Below are 13359 nucleotides of genomic sequence, written 5' to 3'. Positions count from 1 at the left end.
AGACATTGGGTTTCAACTTTCAATGAAGTTCATAAAAATATGTTTTTGTTGGTGGTGAAGCTTCACAATTTTGATTTTGAAATAATTCTATTCAGATAAAATTTCAAAACAGTAATTTAAAACTAGGGATTTGGATGTTAGGGCCAAGTCAGCTGATGCACAAATCATTTTAAGTGTTTGCCATGGGACAGCTTTGAACCAAGTGGCAACAACCACGGCTTGGAATTTAAGCCAATGTGGAAGTCTCTTAAGGTGCAATGCCACTGATGGCCGCTATGTGCTGGCTCCAAAAAATCCCTGGCTCCAATAGACTCCCATCCAAAAAGCATCAACTTCTCTCTAGAAATACTGAGTCAGTAATTTTTTCGAGAAGTCATTATCATCTTAATTGCTCAATTTAAGCCCTGAAGATCATTTTGGAAATGATTTCTCTATTAATACGATATAAAGACAAATATTAGCTTTGATATCTTCCATGTGGGTGATTGACAGTTGGCTCACCTGCTGCTCTGCCCAGAACCAGGACTCACACTTATTCAGTCTATTTTTGCAGTATTTCGGTACGTTTAATGTTACTTGATAAATATACCTGTCATGTTAGTTAGCTAAAGTTAGCACAAGTAGTGGATCGTATTTCTCCCTCTTTCTACTTATTTGGAAGGTCCTGGCCCCAAACAGAAAAGATGGCACTGACCATAAGCAGCAATTCAAACTGTCTCCAATGCAAACCAATAGGTATCATTAAGACTTGCTATGTCCATCTTTATATACAGTCTATGGTTTGATCTAAACTCTTCTGATTTCACCATAATACAGATGATACTTAATTAAAATACTAAATTCTTATTCTCTACAGCTTTTGTTTCATAGAAATTTGGGTTATTGTAAATATTTGTTATAAAATACCACCATAAAATCTGACAAAATCTTTACAAATTTCTAACTTTAAGACGCCTTCATTGTATACATGAGTATATTTTCAGTTTGGATATGGGCTGTTTTGACCCTTATTTCATATTGGATCAACTCATTTTTGCCAAATGATTCATTATTTCTCCTGTTGACCAAAATGAAGACAGAACTAAGTCATGATGTTGGCAAAATAAATATATATGCATATGTGTTACCTGGCCTTGTCCCGCATTGTCTGTGGGGGTTTCAGGCTGATTTCCATCCACTGTGGTGTAGTCATACTCACCCGTGTAGTAGTCCCCACCCACATTTGTCTGAAATCAGAGCAGACAAAGGTAAATATTTATTCAATGTTGTTATATCATTCTATCCTCAGCAACTTTTGGTGCACCTATTTTTAGGTATATTTGATATATTAAGAAAGAGACAATGAAAGACGTAAAGGTTGACCACAAGAAATCACGTGCTTGTACATGTGTTATTCACGACAACAGCCATGATGACTATATTAGTAGAGGCGTTACCTCAGCCTTGGCTCCTTCAGTTGGGGGAATGTCAGTGGTTACCCCTCCTTCACTGTATTCATAGGGCTCACCATAATCATAGTTAGTGTACTGTAAGGAAAAGGGATTGGGGGAAATCAGTCAGTCAGTGCAATCATGTAAATAAGGCAGCACCATGTCTCAGAGACATATTGTACATTATTTACATGGCATGTAAGAGCATGTCATCCTCAAACCAGTTTAAACCAAATGTAACCATCAAATAATTACAATAGTATGTGTTATTATTATTATGTGTTGTCATGCTATTTTAAAAATAACATGATCAAATGATGAAGGGGAAAATATCACATCCATATGAGCAATTTAAATATGGATGAATACAGCGTTCCTTGATGCTTCCCTTCCAAGCCTCACCCTATGAGTGTCAAATGACCCCATGAGAGGTTCATGTCTGTAACCAAGCAAACAGCAAGTGAGATGTCTTGTTTGCTTCCAACATGTGAGAGGGTTAATGTGATGCCAGTGAAAACATGTCTCCACTTCATACTTTGTATGCCAACAATGGCCTGCAGCTGTCATTAATGGGCCAATTAAAACAGAAATCTGTTTTCCTGACGTGTTGCAGGTTAGTAGATCATGTAGGAAACACAGAAATCAGTAGCAGGGGGTAAAATAGTTGTTTTAAAAAAATGGTAGGGACTCAGTACGGCCTCATGTTGTCTCCTGTTAATTTCTAAAACAGTCCACAAGCTTATAATATAGTCTGTTTTGAATATTATGTTGTGGTTTATGTATATTACAGAAGTAAGTTCAACATGACAGGTCACACTACACAATGACATAAACCTGAGGCTTATACTCCTTGTTGCTTTCAACAAGAGCCATTAGCTCTATTGACATTTGTTGGGGACTGCCCACAACCGATATTGATTATGCAATTCAGCCAACTTATCCCTTTATTTAAAATTTTAGAGTCTTCCCAATCAGCCTATTTCTTTAAGGTCTCCTAAAAGATTAGTTCTACATTTTGTAAAATATATTCTTTTCCCTTTCTTTCCCAGAGTTGGATGAGAAGATCAATACCACTCTCATTTCTAAGCTAAATAAGAAGCTTGAGTCAAAGCTAAGCGGGCCACCTCCTGGCTCCAGCTTGATAGAGAGATATTACAGTGTCATTATTCCTCTCATTTTACTCTTACTTTCCCAAATATGGATCTATTCCTTTAAATTACTAATGCCAAGTGGCATTTATTGGTTCATTGCCCACAACTATTACGCCATTTGACCACTAAGGCCTGTGTCAAACACTTAAAATTCCTCCTGGTGAGCCTCTCTTCTGGAAGTTCTCAGACCACTGTCAAAATAGTGGGGAGGCAGATTAAGTTAACAGACCAGCCCATGATATGCATTGCTCGATCAGCACAGGAATAAATATTAGTCCCATGAACAACTGCTAAGCTCATAAAAATAATACAAGTTCCATGGCCTGCTGCAATGCTGGCCTGGCCTCCGTTCAGTGGCTGTGGCCCAGAGAGAGGTCACTCAAAAGAGAAGCCCTGGCCAGACCAGCGAGACTGACTGAGAGGGAAACAGAGAGAAAGAAAGGGTCAAGGAGAAAGACAGAGAAATATAGGGAATGAAGGAAGGATTTGTAAAGATTTATGGTGTCGAAGTGCTTGGCTGCGCTGAAGGTCTTCACCACAGATTTGGATGAAAGGCATAAATACTGAAGTGCGCTCATAAAAAAAGCCCCCTCCTGCATCACTCTCTCTTCCTCTTTTAACGCAGCTGTGGACATGTGGCCGACAACTGCAAGGCGGCGTGCTTCGGGTCAAAGAGCATCTTCAGACGCTAAGGTCAAAACCACGCTCCATGCTTTTGAAAAGTTGTAGATGTTTAGTTAAATACGTATTTAGGGATCTCGATCAGTTAGAAACAAACTGGGGTGCAGTTTATGTAATCTGAAGGAAATATTTTCAATTCTCCGAAAGTAAATAATTCGACAAAATATTGGGTTGGAATGTAGGAAGAACATTCCTGTTATAACTGTACAAGGACTGACAATGAGTAAACCAGATTTACAATGTTCATGAAACCAAAATGCTCCCTACTGTCTGTTTAGAATTGACAAGCTCCTTGTTTTGGCGCTTGAGAGTAACTAGAAGATGAAGCTATATTTTCCAGGACTGGTACCCACTGTACAGCCAATATTTTCAAACAGGGGTCCGGCTCCTGATTTGTCTTGAATCAGGGATCTCAAGTCTGCTTTTCCAGGTACTGGGAGTCTAGCTGGGGAAGGAAAAGCTTAAATTTCCCTGGGAGTCTGGGCAGAGCCTGCAGAACTCGTTAGTGATATAAATCACGGGGCCACTCCAAAGTGGGCTCAGACTTCGTGGCAGGGAAAAGGGAAAAGTTTCCAGTGTGAGCTCATCAGTTATTTAGTGAAATACTGAAGGAAAATGTCAGTCTACTGAAAGGTTTGAACTAGCGAAGTAACAAAAAATGAAAAAGAAAAATGAGGCTCTGACATAAAGCACTGTATTTCAATTGAAAGATTTGACTAAAGAGGCTACAAGTGATGTTTTGGAGCCGGTGGCAATAAAATGCAAATTTCAGAGGATGAGTTCAAACTCTAAAATGTGTTTTGATATGTCAGCATGTTTCCATCAGTAAAACAAAGAGTAAAGAAAGAGACAAGATTAGAGTTGCCGTAGAAGCTGCCTTGTCTCTGTCAAAGTACTTATGCCTCGAGGAAGTGTTTGTTATAACATTTAAGGATCACAGAATATTGTAGTTTTCTTTTTTTCTCTACTTTTGGCAATTGGAAACGTACTACTATTAGCTGTCACAGACCTTAGTTTATGTTACAAGTGTGTTAAAGGAAAAATGTTCAAAACAAGTTGTGATGAGTTAAACTGTTGCATCTCAAGTAACCCCCCCCCCCCCCCCCAAGCTCCCCTGCACTGAAAAGCATAATTTATTTGCCTTTCCGTCCTCTTTCAAACCATACTAGCATACTTTTTTATAATCTGAAATGAAGTTAAAACTCATCTTTGTAAAGAAATTAGTAAATATATATATATTGCTGATGTTTGTTTTGACTTATGTACGGATTTGGTCATAAATTTGAGTACCAAAAAGTGAAAAAAAGTTTACATATTTTTTATTCTAACAACAATACCTGGCTAACCTAGCTCAGCCGAGTTTTTAATGTTATAAAGACCCAGAAGCCTTTTTTTTTTTTTAGCAGTAGCCTACATAACTTATGCTATGTGGGCTTGTTGAAAAAGGGGGGGGGGGGCATCTTGCATCAAAGATCCTTGGCTATTCTGTATGATGCTCTCTAGCAAATAGCAAAGTTGACAGCTCATCTCCCAACAACAATAGCTCCCAAGTGTTGGAAACACCATTGGAGCTGATGCCATTGGAAACACCCACCCATAGCTTTAAACCCTAGATACTGCTTCCACAAATACTTTCAAGAGTTTCATTATTATTTATATTCTTTTACACAAATGTCTTTTTTTATATCGTTATCATTTTCATCAACTCAAGGGGATTGGGTTGCTCACACATGTTATTCTCTTACTTCATCCGTTGCTTCCTAATTGTTACAAACAACACCCAAGTCTGAAGGTCTTTCCACAACGCTTGTTATCCTTCAGAAATATCCAGCTACCATATTTTTCTTTCTTGTTGTTTCCCTCCCTCCTGTCCTCACTACAACTATTCCTCCCTCCTATCCTCTCCTGAGTCCAAACAACTCTAAACCCTCCCTACTTCCCCTTCCCTGTTCCAGCTTAACTTTCCCTCCTTCCCTCCCTCCGGACAATTACCCCTCCCTCATAGCGTCAATCCGTCTCCCACAAAACCTGCCTTCGTCCCCTCAAGATACTGACCTCGTCCTCAGGTTCCTGAGCCTGGGGGGTGTCGTGGTGGTTGGGGGTTTCACAGTCAGGGCTGTAGTGTTCACAGTAGTCATAGGCTGCTCTGGGGTCTTCAACTATCAGCAGTTGCTGGATGTCACCCTGGAAGAAGAAGGAGAAGAAAAACAGCCTGTCAGCAGAATATAGAGTCTGTGAATTCCCATGTCAAATTGTTCTTTTATCCTCAATATTCTTCCACATAGAAGCCTCCTCGATAATTTATGATACTATAGGTCTATGTTATAGCCAACAATTTTTATTCATTTCAACTTAGTTTCTGAGAAATCATGTTTTTCCAGTTTGGTTTGGCAAATGAGTCAAAATACTACAATACCCAGGAGTCTCAACCACTCTCGCTTTTTGAGGAGAAGAAACTCAGAGGCACGGATTAAAATTGCAGCCAATACAGAACACTTTGTTATTGTTACTGACAACAAAGGCCCACAGCATAGTAGCTAAATTCATGCAAAATTGATCCAGAATTCAAGTGGGCTGAGTTATCAGGTTTCCACACTATGCTTAATCTTCATCTTTCACACGCTTTTAGCCGTAACACATATACCAGACTTTTAGGCTGTTTATGTAATTTGATATGATTTAAAAGCTCCTCATGAGTCAGTTGACCTCATTCCTTACATTTCATCTTTTATATACACAGGGAACAGGTACAGAAACCTAGGAAGTGCTTCAACTGCCAATCATATCCCATATCCATGCTGAAAATGAATGAAACTAACTCCTGAACGCTGGACACCCAAAATAACCAATCTACAATCTTCACAATTTCTCCAGAGAACACACTTTTTTTTTTTTTACATTTCATTAGCACAAATAGAAACCAAATGTTAATATCCATGAAGTATGCACCTTCTTCCTGACTACAACAGCTTTGCATCAATGTGGTGATAATAAAATGTGACCACAAAACAAGGAGGATGTTGTTCAGTTCTAGAGGCTGTCTCCTGACTATTAATTACATATAACTTTATGGAATAAATCAAGGCTTTAGGGGAGTCTGTAAGCTTTTAAAAGAGAACTATTGTACAGTCCCCTCACTCAGCCATTAGGGACGGCAAGTCCCCTTACACAGCAGATAAATAACCAAGGTCTGTACTTATCTGAGGCCGTCTGTTTTTCATGAGCTTTTGGAAAAGGAAATTAGATCCCCACTCCGAACCCTTCCATCAGCCAAAGGCTCTTTTTCCATGATCGTCTCCTAAGGAATTTCTAAACCAAGAACTACTATACCACTGATACGCATGATGTTATCTATACCCATCAACCATATGGGCACCTCAGCTGACCTGCATCTACCACTAACGGTGCTTTGACAAGCCTTTCGAGAATACACCTGGAATAAGTTAAAAAGAGGACAAATAAATGGGGAAAATGAGTGTTGCTGCGAAGGTGAAAGTAGGCCGCGATCACGGTGGCCCCTAAAGAGGAAGCGCATACATGCAGATTGCATTAAATTACAGGAGGCAACATCTGTACAAGCTTAGACCTCTGGAACACATTAGATATTCACTGCCTCCTGCTCCCATCATACTGACCAGTAAATCTCAACATGGTTTTGAGACGACAACCAGGAAATATAAACATGCTTAAATTTTACATATAAGCTGAGGGATGGATGTTCAGTAAACTTCAGTTTACCCACTGTGGTACTTTATGAGGTGTGGCATTAATAAATAAGTCTATATTGGTTATCACTCATTCATGGAGCCCTACCTCCAACAATAAAAAAAAATTTCTAGGCATGAATTGTTCAACATAATAAAGGTGATCCATTACTATTTGCATGATCTTGACATTTAGAATAGACTGACTGAAGGTAGATGAGGTCTCGCCTTGTTTTTCTGAGTTTGTGGTTCTTTACAGGTCTCTACAATCCAGAGGATCTTGGCGTAAAACACAGATCAGGTAAGAAAATCTCAAGCCCCCAAAGGTAACATGGAAGAAGTTTGAAAACTTGAAAATTTGTTCGAACCAATAACGACTAAAGCTGATGTTTTTTGCAGTTGTTGTCATAAAGTGATAGGATGTGAGACTTGCAGGAAGTACTAAATAGATGATTAAAAAAAGGAGCCAACAAATGCACGCTATTAAACTCTCTCATCATCAACATCATACTGTTTCCTCTATAATAACCTTAAATATTTATACCCTGTATCCTTAATACTGGACTGGGTATTTCAAGATTATTCAAATGGGCTAAGTTTCTTTTGCTCAGGTGCTGGACAGTAAATGTTAACGTGATCTTGTGACTGAAAGTTTGACAGTTTAAACCTCTGACCAGCAAAATAAAGTAAAAAAACTACAATGACGGACTCCAACTAATGACAGCCATTCAGCCACGGTATACTGTATGTGTTTTTTATACCTTGGCACAAATAGTTTAAAGTAGTTGGTGCCAGAAATTGAGAAGAATACATTCAGGACAGCAAGACATCTTTCTTTCCAACAGCCTGCTTCCTCCTTTTGTGTCTTCTTCTGTGTTGTTCACTTTTTTTTATTTGTTTACTTTATTTATATTCTGTAAGAAAAATACAGTGTGTAGTTCAAGAAAAAAAAAAAAAAGTATGTGGAGAAGACATCCAGGAGAATCCAAAAATGTCATACAAGGCTTCGGGGCTTCTCAAGAGACCACACACACACACACGGTCCATTCATAAAGCAATCGCTCCGATACTCCCAGATTGGCTTCTCCCACACCGTTTCCCGTCTCTTCTTTTAACCCTGTGTGTGAATCCTTGTCTGCGGTTTGGTGCTTTTGTTGATGTTAGTGTCTGGATCGTATTGTGCATCTCTCTGGCATCTGTTGAGGTTCCTACTCAGAATTCCAGGAACGATCTAGACCAATGCCCTAACCCGGCTCAGAGTTGGCAAAGACACAAGGGAATAAATCATCTAAATCATCTGTCTAGACTACACTGTAATTGATCTATTAATGGGTCTGAGTATAATGCACATTTGTGTGTAAATACAGCACACCTCAAGAAGTTAACCTTTATTTCAGACTGCAACAACAACAACCATTCAACAGAAAAAAGTACATAAAAGGACAAACTGATCAGCATGAGAATCTAGACTGATCAAATACAAGAGAGGACTGAATCATCAAAAACTCTCCTTACATCTACATTTCACCCCATACCCACACCCTCAGAGTATGCAAAGCTGCATTGGGTGTTTTTTCTAAAGAGCATAAAGTAAACACAAGAGCAGTGGAAATAAGCACACCACTGTTTGTTCCCTTCGGCGTGCAGTCTCACATCTGATTTTAAGCTAAGAAATGCGAAACAGCAGGCAGACACCAGTGGATTTTCCCTGGGTTAGGTGACCCTGATGTCTGCCATGAAGAGTATCCTTTACCAACTGGGAACAGAAGTCACTTAAAGAAATGACAGTGGGATGATTACCTAGCAGTGGGACGTATAAAACAAGGCATCAGTAGACCATAAAATGTGTCCTTGGCTTTACATTGTTAGCAGGACGTCAATTACGAGCTTCTGAATGCCACTCAGAAGAATAGAGGTATAGGGGGAATTGTGATGGAGGACATTACGGGCATGCATCACCTCATTTACAAGAAACAAGCACGTGACTGACCTCAAAAATCAAGATGTTCAGTAGCTTTGATTAGATGCAGATAGCTCCTGTTGGTACCATATCAAAGATGGCAGGAGGCACAAAAGGTTTCCCATCCTGCCTTTAGTTGGACTAATCTTTAATTAATTCATTTATAACTTTATCTACTTTAGAGTGTCAGTTTTAATATGGGTGTCAGGCTCATTTTTGGCCTTTGAGACATTTTGCCCCGACTAAAGCCGCAAAGACAGACCTTCTTTTAAGGCTGTGGTTAGATCTCAATTCCTTTGCTTGCATCTGCAGAGTCCAATTAATTCTGCTATCTTACCCATGGCTCTAACACATGGTTCTTTAGAAAAAAAGCATTTAACTGGTAGACTTCGTTTTGGCCAGTACAAATCCTGAGGAAAACGTACCCGTGAGGCTTAAAAGATGCAGCAGTAGTTTTGCATTTGGTACATATTCAAAGGGCATAGCTGAATTTCCCCTTGAATATATTCCCATGTCTGTGCTGTATTTAAAGTAGATATGTCAAAATCAGAAGAAATTACAATTGTGAATCTCAGGAGTTTGAGTTTCAGCAGGAAGTCTTAAGAAGTTACAGCCAGGATTTTAAAACCGCAATGGTTTTCACTTGGAAATGCATTCAATTTCCTCTACTGAAACAATGATAGTTAATACATCAGGTCAATCGCAAGTCTATTTGACAACTATTTTGATAACAGATTCAACATTTTTGTTGTTTTCAACAAAAAAAGGCCAACGTTTGAACTTCTCAAATGTGAGAATTTTCTGCTTTTCACTGTTTCATATTATTCTAAATTTAAAAAATCTGGATTTTTGACTTTTGATCAGACAAAACAAGTCACTAAAAACATCCCCTTGGGCTAAGGAAATTATACTGGTAATTTTTAAACTTTTTATAGACAGAATATGCACTCAATGAACTGAGAAAATGGCAGATTAATCCCAAATAAAAATGAGGCCACTTTGTAGGGTTTCTCTACACTACACTACAAATTATATGTATTTTCCACTAATGCCTGCAGAACAACATGAAAGTGTGTAATTATGTGGTTGAAAGGTTATTGTCTTGTTGGCCAGGTGCATCAGGTCACTTTTCCTTGAGGAACAGCTGGGGAATATTAAAGCACCTGGAACACACATTTGGAAATATGCCCAAAGCATTTGCAGTTTGACCCAGTAAAACTCAAATTCATATAATGCAGAGGTTTTAAAAAAGTATGCCAAAATCACAAATTATATGTCTGTGTGATCACTTTCTACTCTATGTCATTGCTAATAAAGAGGCAATATGCATACCAGACAACAAGAGTTCATCTGGGTTTGAATGATGAATGGACAGTGTCTCAAATGGGTATAAAAGATCTTTTTTACACTTTTACTTTGAGATTAGAGAAGATGACAATATAGGTATATATTGACATCTGACCTTTCCACATTACCACAGCCCTTTTTTGTGTGATTTCATTTAAACAAAGAAAAAGATCAAATGAAAACTGACGGTATCTATGTGACCTGCCCGTGACACTGAAACTCCCCTGGTATCATCAGCCAGATGTAGCCAGCTCAGAGGTCTTGCAGAATAGTTTTGCTCAAATGAACCGTTTTTTAGGTTTTTACTCTTGCACATGTTTTTGCTTTTCAAGTGTATATTGTGCAAACTTGCAGGATCTTTTGTAGCCATAGCTTACTTCTGTATTTTCCTTATTTTATCTCATGCACCCACCTCTACACACACTTGACACACTTATCATCTAAAAACCCTGCTGTTCCAAACTCTGGGAGGGGAGCACAAAGAACAAATAGACAGATGGAATTTCAAAACTGTACAAGGACAACAATTAACCAAGAAGCAGAGAAGAGGAAAATGTGTAATACTCTCCAGATTTCTCCCAGCTTTTATCAAATGCAGCCTTTGTGGTCAGTGCAGGGATAAGGTTTCTTTTCAAGCACTGAGGGCATACAAATGTCTTGCACCCTTCGAATATTAAAACATTTCTTCTGCCAGTAGCTCACAAAACTGTTGAACTGTTTGAACCATCTGCTTGCTTGTCTGCCTGCCCTTTCTTCACTTCTCTCTCTCTCTCTCTCTCTCTCTCTTTCTCTCCCACTCCCTTTCCTCGCTCTGCTCTTTTCCGTCAGCAAAATTTAAGAATCACCGTGGGTCCATTACTTCCTGGCTGTGCTGGGGCCATTTAGCAAGGGTCATGTTTTTGGTCATAAGCACAAGGGGCAAGAGGGTCAGATGCAGGTATAATTTGAAAAAAGGGGGCAGTGTGGGAAATAACTGGGATTAAAAGGGCAAATTGGATATTTAAGATCTTTTCAGGACTTTCTTTTTTTCTTTTCTTACGTCACTGGATCCATACGGGGTATACCTCCATGCTGTGTAAGATCTGGGGTCACCACACCAAGAGGCTTACAAAGGTCTCATTCACAAAGGTCTCAATCACAGACATCACAAAATCTGTTTGCTTGTAGAAAATACATGTTGAAAATATCACATATATGGTGCCTGAAAGCTTTCTTAGTAACAGTAACACAAATAAAAAATATGAATTAATTGCCATATTCCCATTACACAACTATAACCAAAACATTTTTTGACAGGTACTGGCAGATGTAAAGTGACCGAGACAGCCGAGAAACAGTCAGACGTTTATCTTCCTGCCAACTCAACATAAACAATAATTCAATTTAAGGCCTAGAGCCCATCAGAGCCTTGTTAGATTCTTCTGCCAAAGACCGTCCTGCTTGAGGGGCAGCGTTTTGGAAAAGCAGAGTAAGCAGTAATGACAGACACATAAACAATCTATCTTTGCCTCTTTCTCCTTTTCTCTCCTACTCACAACCACACGCACACACATGCATGTACTTTTATGCATGCATGCACATACATATCAACACACATGTGAAACAAATAATCCCACCTTATGGTGTAAAGCCTGAAGAATGGATTTGCATAACAATGAGAGCAGGGGAGATGATTTGACTTCACATATCTTGTGGCATTTATTTAAAGGAAGAAAAAAAGAGAAGAAAGGGAAAAAAAAGGCATTTGGAGGCCCGGTCAGTGAGCATATCTCTTAAACAGCTGTGCAATCTGAGCCAAGACTAAGCACACACTGATCATATTTTCCCCTAGCATTCACTCTCCCCTGTGCTTCCAGTTTTGACACCTGCTTATGCAATCTACTGCAGTAAGGTAGCCATGTGCTCACAGCTAAAAGCAGTTTTAGTGAAAAAAGCTCACAGCAAACCTCAGTAATTAAACTAAGGAATGGCTACAGAGTTGTGAAGCTTAGGCTTGGTACACTAAACAGCCACAATTTCTTAATCTGATAGGCCTTTGATGAGTGTAGATTTATCATTTGTAAAATAATCCACTGGAAGACAAGATATAGTTAACTGCCTCTTGTTGGACCCATTTTCCAAAGTAACTCGTAATCTGACTAATAGTTGCCAATATGTCTTGTACTTCACCATCTGGGAACCACTAGATCATTCAGAAGAGCTTATTTACCCAACACTACACAATGAGGCTTTCTTTGAATCATAAGAATCACTATTTTTTAAAAAAGCGGTAGATTTATATCATACTTTAAATGCAATTCATATATTAGACACTGTGGAAAAACTGGTCTCAATAACCCTAATTGCAGATGTCAATGATGTTTTCACAATGTGTCTATCTAGATAATATAGCCAGGAGTTTTCCTAAAGTTTCCACAGACTCCAAGACATACCGATTATAGTATACCTCCAAAGTATAATCACATAAGTAACAAATCCTAAACCAAACACATGGCTTTCATCTACTTTTGCAAATGTTGTTTTATCTATGAGAATATACAGTACGATATCTGACCAAGTCCCCTATGGCCATTACTAATTTTTGCCATTAGCTGTGCAGTTCACCTTCAAGTAGCCAGTCTGCAATCAACAAATCTAAGGTTATTAAACTTGAAGTGGAAATACTTACAGTTTAAGATATGGCTGAATGTCTTGCAAGGCCACCACAGCATAGCTATTGTGTGATACACTGATAAAAATTTAAAAAAAAAAAAACTGTGTAATGTGCAAATACCCTCAATCCTTGGAACAATAGGAATCATTTTGTCTTTCTCTTCAGGTTTATAAAAAGAGAACAAAACAAATTACCCGGTAATTCAACATCATTTAGTGTAATGTATGTTCAGACAAAGAACACTCAAATAGGCCAAATGGCTGGTCTTAAATTTGCATTAAAAATAGAAAAAGCTGGTTGAAAATAGTGTGCTACTTTTATCCTCTCCACTCCACTCTCAATTACGTTAATGGCGATCCCCGCTCTAATCACTATGGCTTTCCACCCACTGCATTCTTTACTGTTTATAACATTATCAAACTAATTTACTATG

The 13359-nt window shown here is 38.7% G+C and overlaps 1 protein-coding gene across 1 annotated transcript in view; it reads right to left on the bottom strand.

Annotated features, from left to right (window-relative positions):
- The window catches only part of LOC133990210 (collagen alpha-1(XI) chain-like), an 84565-nt gene that overhangs the window by 58596 nt on the left and 12610 nt on the right, over window positions 1–13359 (bottom strand). Inside the window, exons 5-7 of the mRNA XM_062428429.1 lie at window positions 5318–5446; window positions 1437–1526; window positions 1128–1226 (exon numbers count right to left, since the gene is read on the bottom strand). Of these exons, the coding sequence (XP_062284413.1) occupies window positions 1128–1226; window positions 1437–1526; window positions 5318–5446 (318 nt within the window). The remainder of the gene's footprint in view (window positions 1–1127; window positions 1227–1436; window positions 1527–5317; window positions 5447–13359) is intronic.

This window comes from Scomber scombrus, chromosome 11, assembly GCF_963691925.1.
Source record: "Scomber scombrus chromosome 11, fScoSco1.1, whole genome shotgun sequence".
NCBI classification, from domain to species: Eukaryota; Metazoa; Chordata; class Actinopteri; order Scombriformes; family Scombridae; genus Scomber; species Scomber scombrus.
Note: the sequence above shows the minus strand (reverse complement) of the source record. Positions and strands in the feature narration are given on the sequence as shown.